The following is a 25,810-nucleotide window of genomic DNA, read 5'->3' as shown; positions in this document are numbered from 1 at the left end:
AACACAATCAATTAATAATAAAAATAGGACTGAAGACCCGAGAGCTAAAAGACTTAATGATAAACACACTTCCTAAAAACGTCCAGCAGGTCGGAAACTACCACGCGCAGATGAGAGCCAAAGCGTCAGGAAGGTTGGTGCAAGGCTTGGACACGAAGGGCAAACTTTCCCGCCACATAAAGATAGCCACGAAACCACAAGCAAGTAAAAGCAGCACTTTCGCAGGCACACGCCCATTCTGCAGAACAGGAAGTTCAAAGGCCCTGAACGCCGAAAAGAACGCGAGGCAGGGACGTTTCCCGTCTAACACGCGGGCGCAGAGAAGAGCGCAGGTGGGCAAGTTCCGGGCCCGAAACCCGGACAGCATCCGAGAGGGCTCCGCGACTCTCTTTCCAGCACCTGGTCCTACGGGCAAATAACTGCGGGCACGACACGTGCACGTCATCTGCTTGCTCCGCGGCAGAAGCCAGGGGCCGGTCGCATACATGCTGGCAAACGCACCCCGGGCAGCTGGAAAAGAGAACGAGGAGACTCTGCACGGACCATCCGCACGTCGTCAACTCCTCCCTCAGACGTTACCTAGAAATCAACCACTTGCGCACCGACTCGGCCTCCTGGCCGGCGCCCCTGCTCCCAGCCGGACCCTCACCTGCAACCACTTCCCCAGAGCGGTCAAATCCTATTAGGTCGCCTGCCCGAACCCTCCAAGCGGCCTCCTCTCATCGCCGCCCGCTCCTGCCCCCACCCTCCACGCCTCACCCCGCTCTCTCGGCCCCTCCGGCGCCCCTGGGTTCCTTCAACACCCCGAGAACACTCTTACCTGCTGTGCCCTCTGCCCTCGGCCCGGAGCACCTCCCCACCCCGGAAGAGCCCTGCCGCCCGCCCGCTCCTTCGGGTCCGTAATGACCATGGCCTTCTCAGCGAGACCCTCCCGGTCTGTCCTGCTTCCCACTGCGCACGCCCGCATGCAGTCGCAGTAATGGGGGGATGCGCTCTATAAATCCCCCCACGTTTAACGTCTGCAAATTCCCGTCCAATGTTAACACACGCCGCACCCCTTCCCCTGTCCTCCGCTGCACTCGGCCCCACCTGACACACGCTCATTTACAGTCCGCCCCCCCACACGCACCTGGAACGTAAACGGCCGAGAGCAGGGCAGCGATTCTTAGACGTTTTGTTCACGTCTGTGCCCCCGGCTGGCGACGGCGCCCAGCGCTGTGCCAACATCAAATCCTGGTCTCAACGCCGTGCCCTAGTCACGCAGAGGCAACCACGAAGGGACACGGGGGAGGCCGCCCCGTCGCTCCCCCACGCTCCGCACTCCTTCCAGAACCTCCTGCCGTCTAGAACCACGTCCGACGTACACGGCAACGAGAACGCGGTGCCTACCACGTGACTGGCACTCCGCGTGTGACGAGGAAGCCCACGGCTCGGCCAAACGCACTTAGGCTAAGTGAGACCGCGCCCCGCTCGGGGGCAGATTAAAGGGAAGCTTGGGCACGTGCGCTTGTGCGCGGCAGGAGTGCGAACACGACCACGGTGGGGACGCGCACGCAGCCGCGGCAGGAGCGCGCACGCAGTCACGGTGGGGGTGGGACGGCGCACCCGGGCGCGGTAGGAGCGCGCACGCGCACACGGTTGCGGCAGGAGCGTGCGCGCGGTCATGGTGGGGACGCGCGCGCAGGGCCGCGGCGGGAGGGCACGGGTCAGGCTGCCCTCTGCCTAATTGAAGGGCAGGCAGGGACGAGAAGGCTTTTGAACAAACCCGAACCCGCCGAGTTCTGAACCACATGAACGTATTTTCTACTCAGCACACAATTTAAATCATAAAACTTCCGTGCCAGCCTCTTCCTCGGAGTCAGTGACAACTTTACTTATCTACAGTTTCCAGAATTCAGGGTCTTTCTATTTGTTAAAAATCACCACTGCAGGATTCCTGCACCTTCGTCCTTCCAGTGGTCCCTAAGCCTCAAGCGGCCTTCACCTAAAAACCTCGTGAACTTGAAACAGCAAATAAAAAAAAAGAAAAAGCACAACTACAGAACACGTCTCAAGAATGAGGAAATCTGAATATCACAGTCTATATACATTGTTATTTAATTGCTGTTACTTTTCTTGGGTTTGATAGTGGTATTGTGATTACACAGAGAAATCTCAGGAGAGAGAACGTTGAAGAATTTAGAGGTGAAGGGCCAGGTCTGTGTGTATGTGTACACACATATATACACGCATATATAGACACACAACGGGATACTACTCAGCGATGAAAAAGAATGAAATCTTGCCAACTGTAGCAACGTGGATGGAACTAGAGTGTATTCTGCTAAGCGAAATAAGTCAAAGACATACGATCTCACTCGTGCAATTTGAGAAAGCCCCCTCACACGTGTACCCGACAAGGCCCCATGTGTTTCAGGGGACCAGACACGGGCCGGGACACATCCACGTCTCAAGATGGGGGAGGAAACCCCTGAGGAGGGTGGACACAGCCACTGGAGACCCGCAACAAGGTTCGAACCTCCTAGAAGGCACGGACCAGACCCCTCCGTACCCTTCCCGCTTCTCCAAGTCCTACCACGTCCCTCAGCCTTTCAGACCAAGGGGGCAGGTGTGCAGGCGAGCGCGTCTACAAATTCGCTCATGAGGACGAGGACACGTGGGACGGCCACACGCGGACAAGCAAGGCCGGGTCCTCTCACCCCTCCCGGTCTCACCCACACGGGCAGCCCGGCTCCGGGCGCAGCGGCGGCAAGAGTGCGGGGCAGATCACAGAAAACCCCGGCCCGGCCCCGTTGAGCAAGAGGACAGTCCATCGCCCTCTCGGTCAGCGGCTCCTCTTCTGGACAACGGAGACCACAGGACGGCTGCGCAGACGCGGGGGGAGCGCTACGGGCACCGCTGCGGAGCCCAGTGGACGGCGGGGCTTCTGGACGGGGACACGGTGGTGTAAAAGGCAAAAGCAGCAGCAGTCGATAGCCGAAGACACGACTTTATTGGAAACAGGAGCGGGGGGCGCGGGGGAAGACTAGGACTCAGGCTCGGGGGCCGCTGGGGGCTTCTCGTCATCAGGGGGACAATCGATGAAGTCAGCCAGCATGGCAGCCGTGTCATCCCGCTCCTTTCGGGGCAAAGACGCGCGATTAGAAGCGGTCACACGGGGAAGAGCGGGGCGGCCGAGGTCGCCAGGGCACCCGCAGCCCCCCGCCCGCCCGCCTCACCTTCTCCTGCAGGGCCGCCGCCTCTGCCTCTGCCGCCGCCTCCATTTCTTCGGCCGCAGGCGTCTCCGGTGGGGGTGGCACCTCGTCACCCCCGTTCTCAGTCCCCTCTTCCAGCAGGGGCGGGGGAGCCGAGGGCTCCTCCTCCACCAGCTCCTGGGGCGGCGGCCCGGCCGGGGGGCTCCCCGCTTCCCTCTGCCCCTCGCCCTGGGAGGGGAGCACCTCGGGGGCCAGCGTGGGGGCGGCCTCGGCCCCCGGCTCGTCCTCGGGCCCGGGCTCCTCCACCTCCAGCAGCGGCCCGGGCGGGGCCTCAGGGGGCTGGGCAGGGGGCAGGGCAGGGGCCGGGCTGGGGGGCGGAGGGCCCCCTTCTTCGGCCGGGCCGCCTGCCGGGCCAAACTCCACCTCTTCCAGCTCCTCCAGCTCGTCCTCCTCGTCCTCGTCCTCGTCCTCCTCTTCTTCCTCCAGCTCCCCTTCCTCCTCCTCAAACTCCTCTTCAAACTCCTCCTCCTCCTCTTCTTCCTCCTCAAAATACTCCTCTTCCTCCTCCTCTTCCTCCTCGAAATCCTCCTCCTCCTCCTCTTCTTCCTCCTCCTCTTCCTCCTCCTCCTCCTCCTCCTCCTCCTCCTCATCGCTGCTGTTGATGTTAATAACTGTCAAGTCTTCTTCCAGCGCGGGGGGTCCTCCGCCACCAGGCGGCCCTTCGGGGACCAGCTGGGGTGGCGGCAGCGCCACGGGGCCCGGCGCGGGGGGTGGCGGTGGGGGTGGGAGAGGCCCCGGGGCCGCGGGAAGCTCTTCAGGCTCCTCCTTGGCCGGCGCGGGAGGGGAGGCTGTCGGTGGCCCGGCCGGAGCTGCAGGGGGGGGCGTGGTCCCTGTGGGGGGCGGGGGCGGCAGGGGCGGCAGCCCCTCGGGCACGATCACCACGCTGTCGTCGGAGTCGCTCTCCAAGGAGATCTCCACGTCGGAGGCCTCCTCCTTATCGTAGTGAACAAAGGCTGGCCTTGGCACTCGGCCCCCGAAAGTTTCATCTGGGGGCACGGCCGGTGGAGGGGTGCCACTAGGGGCAAGGACGGGGTCGTCGTTTGAGCCTGCCCGGTGGTTCTCAGGGCCAGGCAGGAGCCGGGGGGGTACAGACACCAGGCCGGGGACAGACAGGCCTAAGTGGTTGGCTGTGGCTGGAGGCCCGGGGCGTGTGGGGGGCATGGGGCCCGCCGGGGGCATGGGGCCCACGGAGGGCATGGGGCCCACGGAGGGCATGGGGCCCACGGACGGCATGGGGCCCGGGGGGTGGAAGGGTGGGGCCCTGAATGGAGACGGGGCCTCGGGGGGGGGAGCCGGGGCAGGCGCGGGACAGGCAGGGCCCATGGACTGCAGGGGGGGAACGCGGGGGTGGGTCAGAGCGGCACAGGTCACCAGTGCTTCTGAGCAGAAGGACGAGACCTGAGGAAAGACGAAGGCAGGCGTGGCATCAGGGACAGGACAAGGGTTCACGGCCCCAGAGAGGGCGGGCCCGTGGCGTCAGGAACAGGACACTCCCGACAGCTCAGGGGTGGGCTCAGGTGGGCAGTTACCTCCAGGCTGTCCTCTCTCTGGCCCAGGGAGAAGGCTTGCAGGGCACAGGCGAGGGGAGGCGGGCAGCGGGGAGACGGCGCCAGCAGCAGGGCCAGCAGCAGGCGGTACAGCTCCCGGCGGCAGCGGGAGCTGGTATATGGGGAGCTGCCCAGGACCTCGCCCTGCTGGACCCCCATGACCAGGGGGAGCACCAGGTCGTGCAGTCTCTGAAAAGGACACGGAGCGCACCTCGAGACGTCGCCAAGCCCACCCGAGCCTTGTCCGGGTCTGCACACCCCACCTCGGGGGGCAGCCCCCGCGCACGGCAGCGCCCGTCTCCACTGACCCTGTGAGTCTCCTCCTTGATGAGAGGCCCGCACATGAGGACGGTCCGGCTGAGGCCTGGGGGAGGAGAGGGCGTCTCAGGCGGGCCAGTGGGGCTTCCGCAGCCCGAGCCGGGCGGTGGCCCCGGCCCTGCCTGCCTCGGTCGAGTCGCTGGGCTTCTCGACAGCACACCGGGGGTCACAGGAGCGCCTCCGGCGCCCAGGGCCGCAGACAGCACGGGCAGGTGGGGAGGCGCGCTGCGCACGCACGCGCAGACGCATTCGCAGACGCGGGGAGAGAGACCTTCCTCTCCACGCGGCGGGTGGCGGGCCAGGCGACACACAAGACCCAGAGGAAAGTCACCCTCGCGCCACACGGTACCGACTATGCTCCTGCTTCCTGATCGGTGACAACGAAAGCAGAAAGCCCCGCTGAGCAGCCTGCTGGGGGGTGGGGGGGGGGTGGTGAGTGGGGGGGACGCAAGCTCCGAGGGGCAGGGACCCCCCCACCCTGTGCTGCAGCAGCACGGGGTAGGTAGCAGAGACCCTGCGGGAGCAGGAAGAGCCCGGAGCCCCATGTGACACAGGAGCCCAGGCGTCCGCAGCCCCGGGCCGGCCCTGGGCCTTACGGGCACCGCTTCAACAACGGCCCCAGGCTGCTGGGCACGGCCTCACCCACCTCTCAGCGCGGCCGCGCACACGTCGCTGTTGGCGTTGCTGTCCCCCTTCCGGTGCCCGGGCGGGGCCGTGGCCTCCCCCATATCCAGCTTCAGCTTCTTGGGGGCGCTGGGCTTCCCAGACTGCAGTCCCCCATCAGGGCTCCCCCGGGGGCTGCGCAGCTGGCGGAGGAGGGAAGCGTGAGTCACACACATGGGCAGACACAGAGATTAGGGAGCAGGGGCGCGGGGGACGGTCCCCGGCCAGGAGCACGGGCCTCGCTCACCTTGAGAGCGTCGGCGGGCGGGGAGATGTCACTGAGCAGGTGGGAGAGCAGGGCCTCCCCCGAGGCGCCCCCCTGCAGCACTCCCGCCGAGGCCCCGCACACCTGCACCCACAGATCTAACACGGCATACACCTTGGTCCGCACGGCACTGAGGAGCGAGCGGAGAGAAGCCCGTCAGGGGGCCGCCGGCCAGGTCCCCTCGGGGCTCCCGGCCCACCCTCCCCTCTCTACCCCTCCTTCGCCCGTCACCTGTAAGGCCTCTCCTGGCCCGGAGGGAGGGCATCCCTGCCGAGGTTCCAGGCATTGAGGACCTGGGGAAGCAGGCGGCTGATCAGGGCCCCGAAGCGCAGGAGGCGGCTTCCACACCTGGGGGCGAAGACAGAACAGGGACCCCGTTCTGGCCCCGCCCCTTCACGACACCCCGCCCCTTCACGACACGCCGCCCCGTCCCACTCACGCGAGGATGAGCGCGGAGAGCAGGTCCAGGGCGTCCAGGTGGATGGAAGGCAGGAGCAGAAGACGCAGGGGACCGTCCCCGAGCAAGCTCTGCAGGACACAAGGCAGAGGGAAGGCGCGTGCGCGAGGGGAGGGGGACCGCACGCGTGTGCACACAGGGAGGAGCCCGCCCCGCGCCACAAACCCGTCCCCGGAGACAGACCCCGGAGAGAGGAGGGGAGGCACGGCTGACCCCGGGTTCGCCCTCCCCTAGGGAAGCACGTGCCAGAAGCATTCCTAGAAATGTGAGCGAACCCACTGGGATGTGCACGTGTGTCGCGAGAAGCCCGGGGAGCAGTGGCGTCTGGACAAGAGGAAGGCGCTGGCCGGCGCAGCCTCAGGGAGGCCCCGATTTGGGGGCTTCGCCTCCCGCATGGCCCGCCCAGTCGCCCCAGTCCCGAGGAAGGGCCGCGGACAGAGCACGAGGTCCACTCACGATGTTCTTGGCACTGATGCTGAGGGTCCGGCAGATGATGTCCAGGATCTCCTGCACGGGGACGGACACGGGAGCCCCAAACTCAGAGCTGACGGGAACGAGAGCAGGGACACCCTCAGCACGGGCTCCCCGACGGGACCCCCTCCCCAGTCCTCTGCCTCCTCCCCGGGGAGGACGACCCCCCCCCCCCCACCCTCACTCACACACCTGAGCAGGAGCCCCAGGCAGCGTGCCAGGCCCGAAAACCTGTGCCGAAGCCGGAGGAGGGCGTGGGCGTCACCGTCTTCCGAGGGCGCGAGCAGCACATCCAGCCCGGGGCCCTCACACTGCACGGGGGCTGTGCGGAAACATCGGCACTTCGCACCCCGACGTCCTTCTTCCGTCCCCGTCCCTCTCGCTCACGGGAGGTGACCCACGTGCTGAGCCGCACCACCCCACACCGCCAGGCGCCCCTCCCGGGCCCCTCCTGCGGCAGCCCCTACCCGTGTCCGCTCCCTCGTACAGGGCCCCCAGCAGGCCATGCAGGGAGGCCAGCAGGCTGTGCAGTTCCTGTTCCCAGCTCTCCGTGTGCTTCAGGCCCTGGGAAAAGCCGGCCCCCAGCGAGGGCAGCCTGGCGTAGCACTCACAGGCCAACTGCGGAAGAAACGCCAGAAAGCAGTCAGACGGGAATGCGGCCCAGCGCCAGGGCCACCCCCCGACCCCCGGCCCCAATGGGCCAAGAAAGAGAGCTCGGAGGGGAACAGGAAGGGACGGTGGGGCGGAACGCAGATGGGGTGGGGAGGTGACGTCACAGTCCAATGGCAGTGACAGCAAGAAAAGCCAAGGAAGAGAGAAGAAAGCTCCAGCTCAGGCCCCCAGAGTCTCCACCCCCCTCCTTTCCCTTTACCTGCTGGAGCTGAGGGCTCAAAGCATCCACGCGAGACAAGAAGAATGAGGCCAGCTTGCCCTGGGTCAGGGGACAGAGAGGAAGAGGCTGGTGAGCCAGCGCCCAGGCCCTTCCGTCCCGCAGACCCAGGACGCGAGGCAGGCTAACGGGCTCCGTGCCTGGAGCGCACCCGCTCCGGGGTCCAAAGACATCCCGAACACAGCCCTCACCCTCAGCCTGCCTCCCGTTTGGCCCCATAGACACTGGGCTCCCTCCCATTGACTTCTGCAAAATGAGGGTCCTCTCCCTCAGGCCAAAAGGACGCGGTCCTGAAAAAGCGGCAACCACCACACTCCCACCCCTGCGGCTGAGACACGACGACAGGTGCACGCAGGGAAGTGTGGCCCCAAGCCGAGGTGCGGAGGTGCGGAGGTGCGGAGGTGCGAGGGCAGGGCAGGGTCAGGCAAGAGGAGAAGGCAGTGTGGCAGGGCCAGGTCCCCGCCCACACGAGGCCTCACTGGGGGGCCACAAACTCTCTGGGGCCAGAATCGGGGCCTGGGAACATGGCAGGGAAAGAAATATCTTTATCATTTTCAACCCGTAAGTGAAACGCAGGGTTTCTTTCCGTTATAAAAGGAGACAAAAAGCCACCGTGCTGTCGGCAGTGCCCCTGACGGTCACCGGCAGAAACCGCTTGTTTTCACAGCACGTTCTATTTACAGGCGTCCTGAAACATCGCTCCGCTGATCTGAAACATCGGCAGCTATTAGGTCCTGTTATCTGATGCGTTAACGACGAACCACACGCTGCTCCATCACAACTTTTAAAACTCCCATTCTGAGCAGAATCGGTTTCCCTTGCAATTCCACGTATTTTATGGCTGTGAAAACACTGGCACAAACGAGGGCAACAACACACTGACGTGAGGGCACAGAGAGAGGGGACGGACCCCACCTGCAGGGGCAGAGTCAGGAGGACACAAGGCATCAGCAGGGGCAGGGGCGGGCTGGCCAGGCTGAGGGAGGGGATCCACCTGGGGACGCACGTCAGGAGCAGACGCGGCCTCCGCCCCAGGCCGGAGGGTCCTGTGGGGGCGGGGCCCCACGCACACAAGGGTGAACGTGCGGGAGAAAAGAGCGGCTGTGGCGCCAGGCCCTCGGCAGGGCCTCGCGGATGGAAGCAGAGCACGTGGTTCGGGAACCAAGCAGACGGCTCCCTCCCACCTGCCCCGCGGCGAGCGCGGTTCTCGCTGACCGGTCCCACCGGGACGGGGACGGCGCTCTCACGGCTGGTGTGGCGTGGGAGGGTTCGGAACACTTCACGGAAGACGGGAACCGCCCGCGGGGGTCTGGACTCCCCGGCCCCCAAGGAGGACATTTCCTGGAGAGCGGCCAAAGGCCCAGGTGCGGTGGCGCCCTGCCCTTCTGGTCACCTTCCCCGAGATGCTGGTGCAAAAGAGCCGGGCCGAGGCCAACGCAAGTCTGCGTATGCGATCGCGACAGAGCACAGCTCAGGGACGCGGCTCTGAGCAGGAGGCTGCCCCAGACGACCCAGCAGGCCAACTACACGATGTCTCACTCGGGAGAGCGCACGCGCGCACCCACGCACCCACGCAAAGGGCGGGAGCCTCTCCGGGGCTTACTGTTCCGGCTCATCCCGAGGAACTACTCGCCCGTTCGGCGGGGGGGAGGAGAGCCTCCGGGGGGCTGACCTCACAGACTCGGGAGGCTAGAGGCACGTCATCTGGGAGGGGTCATCCCGGACTCGGACGCCGCCACTGCCCTGGGGCGAGCCAGGGGACAGACGGACACTCCAAACAGCACTTATCAGTTTCCCAAGTACAAGCCGCCCTGGAGCCTCTCACAGATTCTTGTCTGAAATGTGACGTCCACGGGGGGACGGTCTCCAGATGACATTGTGTTCTCAGTGAGCCGGAGGCAGGGACACAGGGCCTGGAACATCTGGAAGTCCTGCTGTGACCTTTGGAAAGACACTCAAAACGCAGGCCAGAACGTGTCCCCAAGGCTGTGGATTAGCGTGGATGACTGTCCTCTCACAGAGAGATCAGAGGCACCCACGCAGGGTTCCCTGGCGTCCAGCCCCCCGACTGCGGGAGTCCAGCAGGCGGCGACACCCCAGCTCCCGCCTCGGGGCACAGGTGAGGGAGGGGGCGGGAGGACGCGGGCCCTCAGGAGCCGCACCAGAACGGACACCCGCCCTGACCGGTGGGGGCTCGGGGACAAACACACGGCCTGCGTGGTTCCAGACGCTGATCTACAGAGCGCTCCAGAAGGAAGGCAGTTTTTACTGAACTCAGCACAACTCAGGCTGAACTTTATAAAAACAACCCAACTCGACTTTAGAAAAATCTAGCAGTTGCTCCAAAGGCCTTCTTGACAAAATCTTGCCCTGACTGCCCAGAGATCCCGTCACCTGCCATCAGGGTAGCCTGTGAAAACCCAGACTGATGAGGACCTGACCCCGTGTCACTGAGAAACAGCTCGAGGAACCGGTGCTACCCTAACCCTAACCCTAACCCAGCCTCGGCGGACACGCTCCTGGCCCACGGCACGTCCACCCCCAGGGCTCCGCGTGGCCCTCCCTCCCCCAGCCGAGACAGCCGACCGGAGCCAGCATCCCCGTGGATGCCTATCCCCGTGGAAGCCTATCGGCCCATCCAGGCTACATTCTTAAGAGCTTCTGGGGTCTCTCCCACGGGAAAAGCATGGGCTCGAAGGGCCGACCGACGTGGCACCCGCCCTGGCTTCAGAGCTACGAGGCTTGCAGACCTGACGGGTAGGTCGGTGAAACCGCTCCGGGCCCGCGTCCTCGTCTGTCTCACCCACCGACACCAACCCCCCCGGGACCACCGCCGTGACAGGGTGTCCCGTGGCCGCACTCGGCGGATGCCGCCATCAGGTGTCTCGCTTTCCTTTACTTTCTCGACTTTCTCGCAGAACCAGGGGATCTTACTTTCAACGTAAGATCCCCTAACGGCAAACTCCCCTAACTGGTAACGATGGTGGCCGACAGGCAACCACACCACTGAGCGCACGAGGAGCCACCAATCTGCCACGCATTCCAGTTCCCTACAGCTCTGTGCGTCCCTCTGAGTGGCGGGACGCCCGACGGTCTGCCGAGCAGCACTGAGTATGACGAAGGAAGAAAAACCACAATGAACGGGCCACCCGTTTGTTCCCGGGTACGAGGCTGGCGTCCGAGGACACGAGCCGGTTACGCGGCCCTCTTTAACGTACTGCTCTGACACAACGTGTTGTTACTGTGCCTCCTGGACAGTAAAACTGCAGTTCTCTCCCTGGCATCTCCCCTCCCCTGACCCACTGATACCCTGCCCACGTGACCTAGTAAGGCTTCGTCGAACAGCCGCCTTGCGCGGGTCATGACAGCTTGGGGGAAAGGGTGGGGAAGGGACAGAGAGCTCAGTCAGGAATACAAGTCGATACGGGGAAGCGAGAAGTCAGGAAGGCTTCCTGGAGGAGATTACGCAAGCTTCAGGAACAGAGTACGGCGGTAGGAAGGCGGGGAGGGCAGGGTAAAGGCACAGAGGAGGAGGGCAGAAGGGCCGAGTCAGGGTTAACAGCCTAGACTCCGGCCATAGACACGGGTTCCGAGCTTCCTCGACCTCAGGGAAGTTACTTCGTTCCTTCAGCCGTGAGGACGTGATGAGAGAGCATTTAAGCACTAGGAGGCGGCACGGTCACAGCTGCTCAGAACACTCCGCGACGCGACCCGACGCGACCCGACGGTCTGCGGTGAGACAGCCACCGCGCTGCGCACGATCACTTACCTTGAGAGACCCACAAGCCCGAGGAAAGTAGGTCATGCAAGCCTTCATCCCCTCCATCGCGGAGAGCTCACACTGTGGGCAGAACAGAAAGTGAGGCCGGGCCGGAGAGCCCGACGCGCCCACCCACACCCCATCTGCACGCCCCCGCTCCCCCCGCTCCGCCCCCCAATGCCCGCTGCCCTCCCGCTACCCCCCGCTCTAGCTCCACGGAGGGGAAGCGCTGTGAGGGCTCTCACCTCTGGCCTGAGGCCCAGCAGGGAGGTGAGGAGGCCGGGCAGGTGGTTCGTGGAGATGTCCCGGAAGAGCGTGGGCAGCTGGGCCGCGTACCGGAGTAGGTCCCTCAGGACGGCCACGGCCAGCTCCATCGTCGGGGGTGGGTCCTGGGACTGAAAGCAGCGACACCCGTGCTCCCAACCTCACCTCTGCGGTCGCGGAGAGGAGGCGGCGCGACACGGGGCTTCTGGGAAACACCACGGGGCAGGTCACCACCGGCAGCAAACCCACCAGGGAAAGGCGCACTGGCGACACGGGGCACCCCAAGGCAGCGCCTTGGTCCACAGAAAGGACGCGTGTCTACATGTCAGCATCACGGGCGTCTGGGGGCCCCGAAATCTGGGAACGCGCCTTCCAGAGCCCACTGACGGAAGTCTCAGATCCTCCCGTGCTGCGCGTCCCTGCTAGGAACGGAGAGGAGCGCTTCGCACCGAAGCTTCAGCCGTAACAACACCGCCCCGTGTCGCCACGCTGGCTCCTGCCTGGCTCAGACCCACCCTGGACTCACGGAGGAAAACACCGTCTGGATCTAGAAGGGCTTCCCAGAAGCAGCAGGAAGCACCTCTCTCCCGCCAGACCAGAGGCCCCCGGCAACCGAAGCAGTAAGAACGCTTAGTGGGAAAGTGATGGCGGGGGGCCTCTTCCGGTCACCCCACCGCACCCTCCCCTCGACTGGAACCTTCTCCACCACTGCCACCGTCACAGAGGACACAGAAGCCCAGCCACGGGGATGCCCCCGGCTTCCCGCCGCCGCGACTCCCGTGCGAGGACCAGTCCCCTCTTCTCAGAACCTGACACCATCACCCGGCTCCAGGCCTGATCTCCGGCCAGTCCCCCCGAAGGACTCCCACGGACACTTAGCGGCACGCGGGTGCCCCCACCGGAAAACCCTTCTCCGAGCCCCTCCTGGCTCTGCCCAATTCCTCTCCATCTTGAAAGGATCGTCCGGCTTCCCGACTTCATTCCATCTCCCACTCGCTTCCCCACCCCCGGGTCAACCCGGCCTCAGAGGCCCCCGCTCGGCCAGAAGCACTTCCCGGGCCTCATAACCCAAGCTGCCAGATTGGAAACCAGTACTCGTCCTCGCCTCCCTCCACCTCGGAGGGGCGTAAACACCTTCCCCATTTCCACACCACCCGCAGTCCGGGTGTCCCCGCGAGCTCAGCCTCCCCCACCTGACCGCTACGTGTGGCGCGCCTCCGAATCCCGTGCGGGTCGGCACTCCAGGGCACTCGCACCCGCCCCCCCACCCAGCTTCAGCAGCCACCCACTGCTGAAGGGGGCTCTTCCCCTTCGTAAGACGCACCGACGAAAGCCCGCACCTGCTGAGCCCCCGGGGTCACGCTCTGAGATCAGGGGTACGCTTGCCAAGAGGGCTTCTGACCAAGAGGACGGCCAAGGCCACGAGCCTGGTGCTTCCACCCGTCCCCTACGAGCCCGGCTGCCCCCGTCTCCCCCCCTGCCCCCGTGCCCTGAAATCCGGGAGTCGTCCCGGACACGTCCTCCCCTGAAGGGTTCTGCCACCGGGACCTGTCCACTGTGCCTCCGACCCTCTCTTGCACTCAATCTACTTCTCATCGTGTCTACGGCCTCTTGTCCAGTCCCAGCTACCCTGACGTCTCCCTTCTGCGTGGTCTCCCTGCCTCCGACCCGGCCCCCTCCTAGTCCCTTCTCCACACGGCAGCCCAAGCAACCCTTCCAAATGCAAATCCGATCACGTCACTGCCACCACCGCCTCCTTCTCCTCACCCCTACGCAAAACCTTCCATGAACTCCCACCGTTGCGAGAATAAACACCCAACGCCTTCACATGCCTACGAGGCCACACGTGGTTTGGGCCCGCCCGCCCGCCCGCCTGCCTCCCCAGTCACGCCTCGCCAACCCCACCCAGCCACAGCAGCTTGCTCAGCATCCTTCAGAGGGGCCAAACTCCTCTTTTCTCCCTTTCCTAGTCCAATCCGCTCCGACAAACCCTCCCCGAACTACTGGCCCTGATCGCAAAGGTGCCCACGTCACCCCAGCCCGGGCCACACTCTCGTCACGCCTTCTCAAGAGAACCGTCCCCTTCACTTCCGACAGTACCCGCCGTCGTGCGTCATCTCACGCGCGTCGAATAGTTCTTGATTTTTGTTTCAAGTAGGCTCCACGCCCAACGCGGGGCCTGAACTCACAACCCTGAGGTTGAGAGTCATACGCTCTACCGACTGAGCCGGCCGGGAGCCCCGACTTACAATCATTCGAGCAAAGTCTCTTGGGTCACCAGACTCTACGGTCTGTGGGTGCCCGGTGCCTGTTTTCGCAAGGCCCACAAGCTAAAAACGACTTTTGCGTTTTTAAATGGGTAGGAAACAAAAAAAAAAAAAAAAAAAAAAAAAAAAAGGAACAAAACGTAACAACACCCATGTGTGGTCTGCACAGCCTAAAACACTTACCATCTGTATCACAGAACGTACAGAATTTTCCAACCGCCACACGGTACACCTGAAACTGCTACGACACTGTAGGTCAACCGCACTTCGATAATACAGTTTGGGGGAAAAAAAAAAAAAGGTTGCCCGGGGGAGCATCTGGGTGGCTCAATCAGAGAAGCATCCGACTCCCGGTTTCAGCTCATGTCTCGGTCTCGGGGTCGTGAGTTCACGTTCCACGCTGGGCTCCACTGCGGGCGTGAAGCTTACTTAAAAAATAAAATAAGACGGAGCACCTGGGTGGCTCAGTTGGTTAAGTGTCCCAACTCTTGAGCTCCGCTCAGGTTATGATCTCACGGTTCGTGAGACTGAGTCCCACGTTGGGCTCTGTGCTGACAGAGCAGAGCCTGCTTGAGAGCCTTTCTTTCCCTCTCTCTCTGCTCCTCACCTGCTTGCACTCTCTCTCACTTGCAAGATAAATTTTAAAAATAATAAAAATAAGTTTTTATTGAAATACATATTTTAATAAAACACTATTTAAAAAGGTGGCCCAAGATAGGATAAAAAACTGCCCTTCGGTTATTTTGTTGAGGGAGAAATCAAAGGAGTTACGTTGAAATGACGCACTCAAAATAACTCTTAACGATAAACAGCACGATCTAGAGAGCTTCTGAAGAAACAGAAATACAATTACGTTAAGGCCTTTGGTATCTACTCCGTGTAAGTGTTTGAGAAAGTTTTCAGTAGTTTAAAAATTCAGAAGCTAATTAAAACTAGCTGAGATCTGGGGTGCCTGGGTGGCTCAGTCGTTCAGCGTCCGACTCTTGATTTCGGCTCAGGTGATGATCTCACAGTTCGTGGGTTCGAGCCCCCACATCAGGCTCTATGGTTAAAGTGTAGAGCCTGCTTAGGATTCTCTCTCCCTCTGTCTCTGCCCCTCCCAGCTTGCGTGCATGAGCGCACTCTCTCTCTCTCTCTCAAAAAATAAAAAACAAAAAAAATTTTAACTCGCTGACATTTGAAAGCTTTCACGTGAATTTACGACAGGATCCGCAAACTACGGTACGTTTCAAGAGCAAGATGGATGTAAGTATGCTTTGGTTTCAGGGGAAAATTAGAATGACCACAACTGAGTCTATTTAAGAAGAACATCCTTCACTCAGATACACGGATTTCTATGAAGGGGTAAACTGTTTAAGGCCACCACAGAGGTAAGATTCATCAATCTGCTCCAAATACATCCTCTAAAAATATGAGTACCAACTCATGAGAATGAACTCAGGGGATGGTTTATATGCTGTCTTTTCCAAATAAAAGTTGCTGTTTTTCTTCATTTCCTCCATCTGTAGACATTCACTCCACAGAAAGCTCCCTGACCCCTGGATTCCAGGGACCATGAAGGCAGGGTTCAAGTCCGCCTTACCACTGTCCCCCAGAGCTCGGCACTCGGCCGCAAGTGCTCGGAACATGCTCACTGAAGAACCGGGTGGGGAGGCCATCAGAGGACGTAAGAGTAGAAAAAAAATTAAAATGTTAAGAGAGGAAGAAAGGAGCAGCAAAAAATAAGAATGCTAACAAATAAAAACAAAAATAAAATACCGGGGAAAAGGAACTTTCGAGATGTCACGTGTTAGAAAGGCTAGCGAGGAAGTGCAAAGGGTCAAGGGTCGCGGGGTGCGAAAGGTCAAATGAATTAAAACAACCCCGTGGATAAAAATATCCAACGCTCTCCTGCAACGTTCCCACGTGCAGCCGTGCTCCCCGTTCGCGGGGAACCGCCAGTCCTCTCTGTCCTCACGAGCCCGAGCCCAGGCCCAGCGCCCACAGTGCACCGGGAGCACGGGGATGGAGCCGGGGCGGGGGCGGGGCGGGGGGGCAGCCTCACCTGTAGGACCTGCTGGATGCTGCGAAGCCAGGACACACAGTGCTGCTGGAACAGCTCCGTGGGGCTCTCCCCCACCAGCAGGGACAGCAGACACAGCCCTTCGAACCTTGCAGGAGACGAGGGCGTGAGGACAAGCCCGGCCGCGGAGGAAGCTTGTCCTATGCTAACCGGGCAGAGCCAGGCGCTGCCGCAGACCCCCGGGCGCTCTAACTGCCGCAGCGCCGGGAGGGCTCCCGGCGAGGGGTGCGCAGTGGGGACGCGGGGGCCCGGGTGGTCCCACGGGGGGGGGGGGGGGCTGAGGAAACTCGGGAGCTGGAAGGGGGAGGGGGGCACTCAACTCAAGGGAGCCCGTGGAAAGAACGAAGTCCTCCCCGCGCTGGGAACGGAGAAGTCTCCGGAATCCGCGGGGTGGTGACAATAGAGGGACAGAAGGACAGACGCACGGCCCACTTCCTAAGGAAACCTCCCCCTAGAGGAAGAACGGGGCGCACACTTACCGAGTTTTCACGGAACCGAGACGGGCATTGCTGAGACCCACCAGCGCCCCGACAGCCGAAAGGTTCTGGGGGAGAGAAAGCAGGGAAGCGCGTTGGGATCAGGATTCTCCCAACCCCTCTCGGCCCCACGGACCCTTTCCTGACGTCACACCTCCTCTGAGCCCGGACCGCCGTCCCTCAAGGAGTTCAGCCTCTGCCCGCTTTCCAGCAGCCGAGTCCCGTCCCGGCTCCCCGCCCGACAACGGGAGCGCCACACGGGGGCAGCCCAACTCATCCAGCGACCGGCCTGCCAAGACGCGGCTCCCTCAGCCCGGTCACCCTGAAGGGCACCCGGCACGGAGGAGACCCCACAAATGCTTGCTGATCGGACGCGGGCTTACCTGGGACCCCCTTCTTCCTTCACCCCCAACCCCTTCTGCTCCCGGCTTCCGGAGAGCCACTAAGGCCAACGCAGACCGAGTCGGCCAGAGTCTCCCATCCACGTACTCTGGGGGCCTTGAGAGAGGGGTGTCCCCCAGCCCTCCCACGAGTCATTTCCCGACCCCTGGAAGGCCCCCTCACAGCCCCCGGACCCACGACCGCGCTCGCCGCTCCTTCTGCCAACAACACCTGCTCCGCACGGAGGCGGACGGAGGAACAGAGCTGGACAAGTTAGTGGCCCCGTTCTCACGAAAGAAAACATTTACTCGCTTATCCTGCAAATATTCACCCCACATCCGCTTCACGGGGGACGCGGTGTTCGGTGCTGCGGAGCCGACGTTCTAGGTGCAGACGACATAAGAGACACGGACACCCAGACGAGAAACCGGGCGGGATGGCGCGAAGCACCAGGGGGCCCGAAAGAGCGGACTCGGGAAGGAAAGCGGCGGCCGGGGAGGGAAGGGAGACGGCGTTCCGTGCGGAGGGGGCACCGAAGCCCTCGCTGAACCCCCATCTGGGCCCAGCGAAAGCAAGACACGGTCGCGCCCGCACGCGCTGCTGGGGAGAACGTCAACCGTCGGGCGGTTCCTCGCGAGGTCGTGCGGGCTCGCACGACCCAGCAGGTCCCCTCCTCGGCTCCTGCCCCAGCGACCTGAAAACGTGCGCGCCCACACCTGCGCGTGAGGGTTCACAGCATCCTCCCCGAGAGCCGCAAGGTGGAAACCACCCCCCGCCCGCCAACTGCTGTACGGGAAACACAGTGTGGCGTGCCCACACGGCGGAGGGTCATAAAGGGAAGTTCTGAGACACGGGTGAACCTCTAAAAACGTGACGCTAAGTGAAAGAAGGCACATGTTGTTGAACTCGTTTACGCGAAATGGTCCAAGCAGGCAAACACAGAGACAAAACGTAGAGAGCGGCCGCCTCGGGCTGAGGGCCAGAGAGGGGCTGCGGGGAAACGGGTGGTAACTGCCAGCGGGTACCGGGCTTCCTTCTGGAGTGTTCTCAAATTGGTCAGAGCGGGGACGCCCGGGCCCGGCTCGGTCAGTGGAGCGTGCAACTCTTGATCTCAGGGTTGTGAGTTCGAGCCCCACGGTGGGTACAGAGATTACTTAAAAATACAGCCTTTAATGATAACAATATCAATCAATAAAATTGATCGCGGTGACAGGTGCGCCCTGTTCTTCTTGGTAAAGGACAGCAAGGAGGTGAACTGTCTCAAGGAGAGTGCGAGGCCAGAGTCATAGAAGACGCAGGTCCCTGGGGCCGGGCCAGCGCCTGGCGCCATGCAGGCACCTGGTGACTCTTACTCTGAAGAAGATAAAGACTGGGGGGGGGGGGGACTGGGCAGAGGAGTGATATCGTCTGACTTTTGTTTTGTTTTGTTTTTAAGTTTATTTTGAGAGAGCAAGTAGGATAAAGACAGAGAGGCTGGGGCACCTGGGTGGCTCAGTCGGTTGAGCGTCCGACTTCAGCTCAGGTCATGATCTCACAGTTTGTGGGTTCAAGCCCCGCGTCGGGCTCTGTGCTGACAGCTCAGAGCTTGGAACCTGCTTCGGATTCTGTGTCTCCCTCTCTCTCTGCCCCTCCCCTGCTCACGCTCTCTCTCCTTCAAAAATAAATAAATGTTAAAAAAAAAAAAAAGAGAGAGAGAGAGAGGGAGAGAAAGAGTCCCAAGCAGGCTCCACACTGTCCGGTCAGAGCCCGATGCGGGGCTCCAACCCACGAACTGTGACATCGTGACCTGAGCTGAAATCAAGAGCCGGATGCTTACCTGACTGAGCCACCAAGGCACCCCTTGTCTGACTTATTTTTGAAAACGCAGCCCCAGGGCCGAGCTGCCTCGCTGGGTGGCAGACGCAGACAGGAGGAGGCCGAGACGTGGTGCTGCTTAACCAGCTCAGTACAGAGTCGAATTCCGGATGTACTCTGAAGGCAGAGCCCAAGGGTGTGCTGGCAAACGACAGGGGCGCGAGACAGGGAGACGCAGAGACAACGGAGGTTTGCTAGCAGGGGCCCCGCGGGAGGGGCGGGCTGGGTCACAAGTGTGGAACCTGGCTTCCTACTTAACAGCAGAATGGATGTGCCACACAGGCACCGGGCAGGTGGGTCGGGAGGGAGAAGGCTGGGTCGGAGCACGGATCCGGGAAGCTGTCGGCCACGAGACTGGGTCAGCTCTCCAGGGACAGCGCCCACGCAGAGGAAATCGGCCCGGGTTCTCGGACCGTCAATCATCCAGAGGTGGGAAGCGAGGAGGACCCGGTAAAGGCTGGAAAGGAGTGAGCAGAACGGGTAAAAAGAAATCAGGATGCTGTGCCGGAAGCAGAGGAAAGTCTCAAGAAGGAAGGAGGGGCCAACTGTATGAAATGCCTTGAAAAGGACCGGCGGGGGGAGGGGGGGGCAACAATGACCTTTGAACTTCACACCCTGAAGAGCACGGGTGGTCTTCAAGAACCGCCACGGGCCCCTGCAGAGGGGTGATTCGGTGAAGGGGTGAGGCCGAAAGCCCCAGGAGAACAAGTTCGGGAGGTGACCACCGGAGCCAGGACTCAAATGAGAAGACGCTTCTACGGACACTGAATCGCGGGGCAGAAGGCTGACAAGACACAGACGTGCATGTGATCTCCGCACGGCACACGTACCAGTTACAGACAAGCCACACTTCACAGTGAGGAAACCGGGCAGGTACCGTCCTGATCCAGTGACCGAAGTCACCACCACCGGTGGAGGGGCAGAGAGACACCATGTGCCCCCGATGTGACACGCCAAAAATGACACACGGCCGCATCATTCCTGCCGAATCCCGTTACCGAGGGGCGTCCTCAAACAGAACTGCCCTGCGGCTCTCCAAAACCGTTGTGATCGTAAGACGAAGAAACTGCTTCAGTTTTTGTTTTCTTTTTTTTAATGTTTTTATTTATTTTTGAGACAGAGCATGAGCAGGGGAGGGGCAGAGAGAGAGGGAGACACAGAATCTGAAGCAGGCTCCAGGCTCTGAGTGGTCAGCACAGAGCCCGACACGGGGCTCGAACTCACAGAGTGTGAGATCATGACCTGAGCTGAAGTTGGACGCTTAACCAACTGAGCCACCCAGGCGCCCCAAGACTGCTTCAGTTTAAAGAAGACTAAAGAGGGGACACCTGGCTGGCTCAGTCAAAAGAGCGTGCGACTCCTGACCTCGGGGTTGTGAGCTCAAGCCCCACAATGGGGGTAGAGTACTTTATTTTAATGTTTTTACTTATTTTTGAGACAGAGACAGAGCATGAGCAGGGGAAGGAGAGAGAGAGACAGAGAGAGAGAGAGAGAGACAGAATCCGAAGCAGGCTCCAGGCTCCGAGCTGTCAGCCCAGAGCCTGACACGGGGCTCAAACTCACAGACCGTGAGATTATGACCTGAGCCGAAGTCAGAAGCTTAACTCATTGAGCCACCCAGGCGCCCCTGGGGTTAGAGTACTTTAAACAATCTCAGGGCGCCTGGGTACCTCGGGAGGTTAAGCGTCCAACTCTGGATTTCAGCTCAGGTCATGATCTCATGGTTCATGAGTTCAAGCACCACATTGGGCTCCAAGCTAGCAGTGGAGAGCCTGCTTGGGATTATCTCTCCCTCTCTCTCCAGTCCTCCCTCTTGCTATCTCTCTCAATAATAAACACATTAAAAAAAAAAAAAAAAAAAAAAAAAAAGACTGATTGTTACTTTAAAAATTTTTTTTAAAAAGAGACCTAATCCTAAGGGCCTGAATGGTCATGGAAAGTTTAAAAAAAAAAAGGGGGCGAGGGGAGTGCCTGGGTAGCTCAGTCGGTTAAGTGTCTGATTTTGGCTCAGGTCACGATCTCACGGTTTGCGAGTTTGAGCCCCGTGTCGGCCTCTGTGCTGACAGCTTGGAGCCTGGAGCCTGCTTCAGATTCTGTCTCCCTTCTCTCTCTGTCCCTCCCCCATTTGTGCTCTGTCTCTCTCTCTCTCTCAAAAATAAACAAACATTTTTTTAAAAGTTTCTTTAATAAAAAATTAAAAAAAATAAAACGTTGACATTTGGGGCATCTGGGGGAAAGATACACAAGAAGTCTATTATCCTTTCAAATTGAGCATAAACTTTAAATTATCTCAAAACGTGGGGCGCCTGGGTGGCTCAGTCGGTTAAGCGTCCAGCTTAAGCTCAGGTCATGATCTCATGGTTGGGGGGTTCGAGCCCCATGTCGGGCTCTGTGCTGACAGCTCAGAGCCTGGAGCCTGCTTCAGACTCTGTCTCCCTCTCTTTCTACCCCTCCTCTACTCAACGCTCTCTTTCTCTCTCAAAAATAAATAAACATTAAAAAAAAAAACAAATTTTTTTTAATTATCTCAAAACATTATTAAACAAAAGAAAAACGGGTGAAGAGTCGGAGGCGGGAAGTACGAACAATTCTTTTGAGGAGCGTTGCCATGAAGACGAGAGGAGAAATGGGGCACGAGGTGGGGACGGCTAAAGGCCGCCTGGAGCTGCGTGCGGAGGCAAGGCCCCGACAGAGAAGAAGATCGGACGAAGGAGGGGGCACGGGCTAGCCCTAGTGCACAAGCAGTCGCCGGGGCCAGCTCGTCCCTCGCCCCAGGAGGGAAGGCAGAGAGCCAGCTACGGTTACCCTGGCAGATGTGGTGGCGGGAGCCTACGGGACTGCCCGCCGACTGCCTACCGGCTCGGAGAAGTGGGAAGCAGGTGATCAGCTAAGACTGAGGGTGCAGAGAAGTAATCGGAGGTTGTCCAGGAGAGCGGAAACGTAGCAGGACTGCTGGGCAACACTAAGGGTCCGCTTGCCGTGATGACAGCCAGGAGTCTTAACTGAGACCAGTCAGCAAGGTTACGCGTTCCTCTCCAGCTATACCGAGCCGCGCGGGTGTAGGCACAGAACAAACAGAGTTGAACTGGACACAGACGTGGTATCGCGGGGCAAGCACGGTGTAGGGAGAGGGGCAAGAAAGTGATTATAATGGAATTTAAACCGGGTACGAAGAGAAGGGAGAATGTGACCGATAACAAACAGGTTAATTTCTTTCAAGGAGTGAGAAGTGCTAGGAAAAATGAAACGGGACAAGGTGACAGAGAACGCTCGGGACGGGAAGGACTGGCACAGGGTGGTCAGGAAAGACTCCTGCGAAACAGGGGCAGATAAGCTGAGCCCTAAGGGAGAAGTTCACCTTCCCGGAAGTTTCACATCAAGAGGTTAGCGTGGGCGGCCACAGTCCAGACACACGGAGAGCTGTACGGGATGAGGCCGAGAGGCAAGCAGAGGTCACACAGGGTGGGGCCTCACGCAAAGGTAAATGTATGGTTTGGAGCGAGCATGCTGTCACCTTGTTGATGACGTTTTTAAGCAGATGGCGCGACTGGCTGCGGAACGCAACAGGGTAAAACCCTGGGGTACAAGGCAGAATAAGACCCCTGTCCTTCTAAGAACACGCGGCCATAGGGGAAATGAGATCGGAAATGAGATCTCGGATTTGCTTCAAGATGCCCGGTGCGGGGGAGGGAGAAGAGCTGGGAGGGTGGCCATTAAGCAATGTTGGTAAAACGTTCTTTGTTAAATTGGGGTGATGGGGACAGCACAGGATGGGATACTTCAAAATACTATTCCCTCTACTTTTGTGTAATCTGAAGTAAGTTCCCTACATCTTTTTCAATTACGTGTTAAAAAAAAAAAATCAAAGCCTAGTCGTGTAGATGGGAGGGAAGGAGATTGTATACACGCGAAACGAATAAATAGATCACTTCAATATGGTCTAAGAATGGACAGTGAATCATAGGGTGGTTTGGAAAGGTTTCCCAAAGGCAGTGACAAATAAAAGAGAACTGAAACGATTTTTGTGGGGAGCGGGGAAGCAGGACAGGGAGGGATCCCGAGCAGAGACCTACAAGTACGAAGGCCAAGGGCCGAGAAAGTCCAGCTACTGAAGGATTTAAAATGTTTTTTAACATTTATTCACTCATAAGAGACGGACAGCATGAGCAGGGGAGGGGCAGACAGAGAGGGGGAGACACAGAATCGGAAGCAGGCTCCAGGCTCCAAGCTGTCAGCACAGAGCCCAATGCGGGGCTCGAACTCATGAACTGTGAGATCATGACCTGAGCGGAAGTCGGACGCTCAACCGACTGAGCCACCCAGGCGCCCCTGAAAGATTTTAAAAGACGGCAAACGGGATCAGAATTTTACTTTGGAAAGCTCACTCCGGGGGTGCCTGGATGGCTCAGAAGGTTAAGCGTCTGACTTCAGCTCAGGTCATGATCTCACGGTTCGTGGGTTCGAGTCCCCCCCCCCCCCCCATCAGGCTCTGCACTGGCAGCGCGGCTTGGGATTCTCCCTCTCTTTCTCTCTCTCTCTGCCCCTCCCTGCCTCGTGTGCACACACACACACTTTCTCTCGATAAATAAATTTAAAAAAAAAAAAATTAGCTTAAAAAAAAAGAAAAAGAAAGAAAAGCTCACTGCAGCTGCTGTGTGAGAAACGGTTGAGATACAACAGAACGAGGCAAGGAGACGAGGCAAGGAGACGAGGCAGGGGATTGTGGCTGGAATCGGTGCCAGAAACTGTGAACCAATCCAGCTTCACTGTGGGGCTACCGGGTTACCTGCGGGAAAGCAGAGTCATTGAGTGGGTCAACACAGACAGTCCAATCAGGGGATCTATCCGTCTTTCCAATAAGCTCCGGCCCATTTACTTTCCCTCAGTTCTCATCTCGACTGGGCTAGAAAGCCTCTGAGGGAAAAGATCATGCCTGTTTATCTGCCTAGGGTAGAGAAACAATAGCTAGCCCATAACAGATACTTGATAAAGGTCTGTTGAATACAAGTGTACGAGGAAGCTAAGAAAACCCGTGTACTGAGGGTCCAATATGAGACACACAAGCAGGAAAAAAGTGAAGGCAGAATATGCCACCCCCCCCCACAAAAAAGGCAACACAAGCAATATTAAAAGGGGTCTAGTTTTCCGCATCACTTTCAGCTTTGCTCAAAATTCTACTACACTTAGACACTTCGCAGAAAATAAGAAAGACGGTAAGTTCATGGACTTAATGGGCACTTGAGGGAGGAGTGAAAACTTGAAAGACAATGAAAGAAAGCACGCATGTCTAGGCAGAATACATAATATTTCAGAAATACCTAAAACCACACGAATTAGACGAGGAGGACTTAGAAGAGAAAACGCATCATCGGCTCCTGCTTCCAAAAGTGGGCTGAGATAGCAGAGGCCCAGTTCTGTCACAGTCAATAGCAAGGAGTAATGTTAAAATCAATGATGAGACTGTCCCTGAAAGAAGTGGGGCGAAGACTGTAGAACCATCCAGCGGGTTGTGACCACCCTCTTCCTGGAAGGAAGCACAGGGCTGGGAAGGTCCCAGTAACGAAGACCAGTCAAGGAAGACCATCTTGAAGGATGGGTACAATCTGGGGGGGCGGGTTAGGAGAGGATGGAGAGGAGATGTTAAAGGAGCGCCCGACGTTAGAAGACGTCATGTTGGACACGTTATGCATTCTTAGTCAGTGCCTTCACCTGGGCAAGAGGATGGGAGTTCAGGCGAGGATGGGGGCAAAGGGAAGGATACGGAAAGGAGTGGGCAGGTCTGGAAGCTAGTTAAATAATTAAAATCAGCAGGACTGCATATGAGGCATGTGAGCAAGAGTTCAGGATGACATCTGGGTTTCTAGTTTGCAGAACTGCAGGGATGTTAGATTCTTCCCTTAGTATAACCCAAAGGACCCTTCTAGGCCAGTCTAGAAAGCTCTGCATGACCTGCCCACCGCCTACTCACCTCACCAGCCTCATCGTGTGCACTCTCTTCCCCCACCACCTCTGAGGCCCAGACACAACGCCCTTCTTTTCAGTTCCTTCCTACCACATGAGCCTTCCACTGCCTGAACCGCTTCTCCCATTTTCTTTCCCTACCCAACCCTTACTCATCCGGGGGGTGGGGAGGGGTCTCAGCTTAGGGCCTCGGGAAAATCTCTGTAGTTCTCCAGGTTAGCTTAGGGGTCCCAACCATACAATTCTCACAGCGTTTGAAAGCATTTTGCTCCTCGCCACTGCCATCTGTAAAAAGGCGCACCCTGAGCTCACCCCTTCGTAAGAGCTCAGTATCTGTCGACTACATTCACTCACGCCGTCGAAACAATCCCCAAAACCAGATACGCCGGGGCCTGGACTCGAACCCGCTCTTGTTCGAACCCGCTCGAACCACCAAGAGCCTAGCGGTGGAGAAAAACGAGGCCCTTCCTGTCGCCTGAGTTTCTACCGACGGCTTTCCCAGGGCGTGAATGTGGCCCAGAGCGACACGGGCTCCGCTCTCCGCCCCAGCCCCCCCTGCCCGCCACCTCCCCGGCGCGGCGCGGGGCCCCGCGACCCCGGACCCCGGGAGCTGCGCCCGCTTTCCTCCAGGGCCGCGGGCCGCACTCACCTGGGCCCCGCCCACCGTCCCATGCAGCCGCAGGAGGCACATGAGCCCGGGCAAGTGCGCGGCCGAGCGGACCGGGGGATGTACCGGAGCCACGGCGCTCCCCGCGCGCGGCTGCAGCAACCCGGACACGCTCTCCAGCAGCAGCAGGCGCAGACGCGGGCCCGAGCCCACCGCCGAGAGCCCCCCGGTCCCGCCGGGAACCCCGGCCGCGGAGCCCGCCGAGGGCCCGCTGAGAACGGCTGCCGCCATCTTCACCCGGGCTCCGTGGTGGC

General features: G+C 59.9%; 1 protein-coding gene across 1 annotated transcript; it reads right to left on the bottom strand.

Moving 5' to 3' along the window:
* Positions 1 to 2,975: 2,975 nt before the first annotated feature.
* On the bottom strand, positions 2,976 to 25,810 carry PELP1 (proline, glutamate and leucine rich protein 1). The gene is made up of 17 exons (XM_042966804.1): positions 25,539 to 25,810; positions 16,697 to 16,761; positions 16,200 to 16,305; positions 11,870 to 12,019; positions 11,634 to 11,705; positions 7,847 to 7,906; positions 7,443 to 7,593; positions 7,168 to 7,297; positions 6,961 to 7,048; positions 6,487 to 6,575; positions 6,279 to 6,395; positions 6,030 to 6,177; positions 5,766 to 5,925; positions 5,110 to 5,165; positions 4,784 to 4,990; positions 3,219 to 4,652; positions 2,976 to 3,118 (listed from the first exon to the last, which is right to left on the bottom strand). Exons 1-17 carry the CDS (start codon positions 25,785 to 25,787, stop codon positions 3,026 to 3,028), a joined length of 3,375 nt encoding a protein of 1,124 aa, XP_042822738.1. The 5' UTR covers positions 25,788 to 25,810; the 3' UTR covers positions 2,976 to 3,025.

This window comes from Panthera tigris, chromosome E1 (assembly GCF_018350195.1).
Source record: "Panthera tigris isolate Pti1 chromosome E1, P.tigris_Pti1_mat1.1, whole genome shotgun sequence".
NCBI lineage: Eukaryota > Metazoa > Chordata > Mammalia > Carnivora > Felidae > Panthera > Panthera tigris.
The sequence above is the reverse complement of the archived record's forward strand: the minus strand, read 5'-3'. Positions and strand labels throughout refer to the sequence as shown.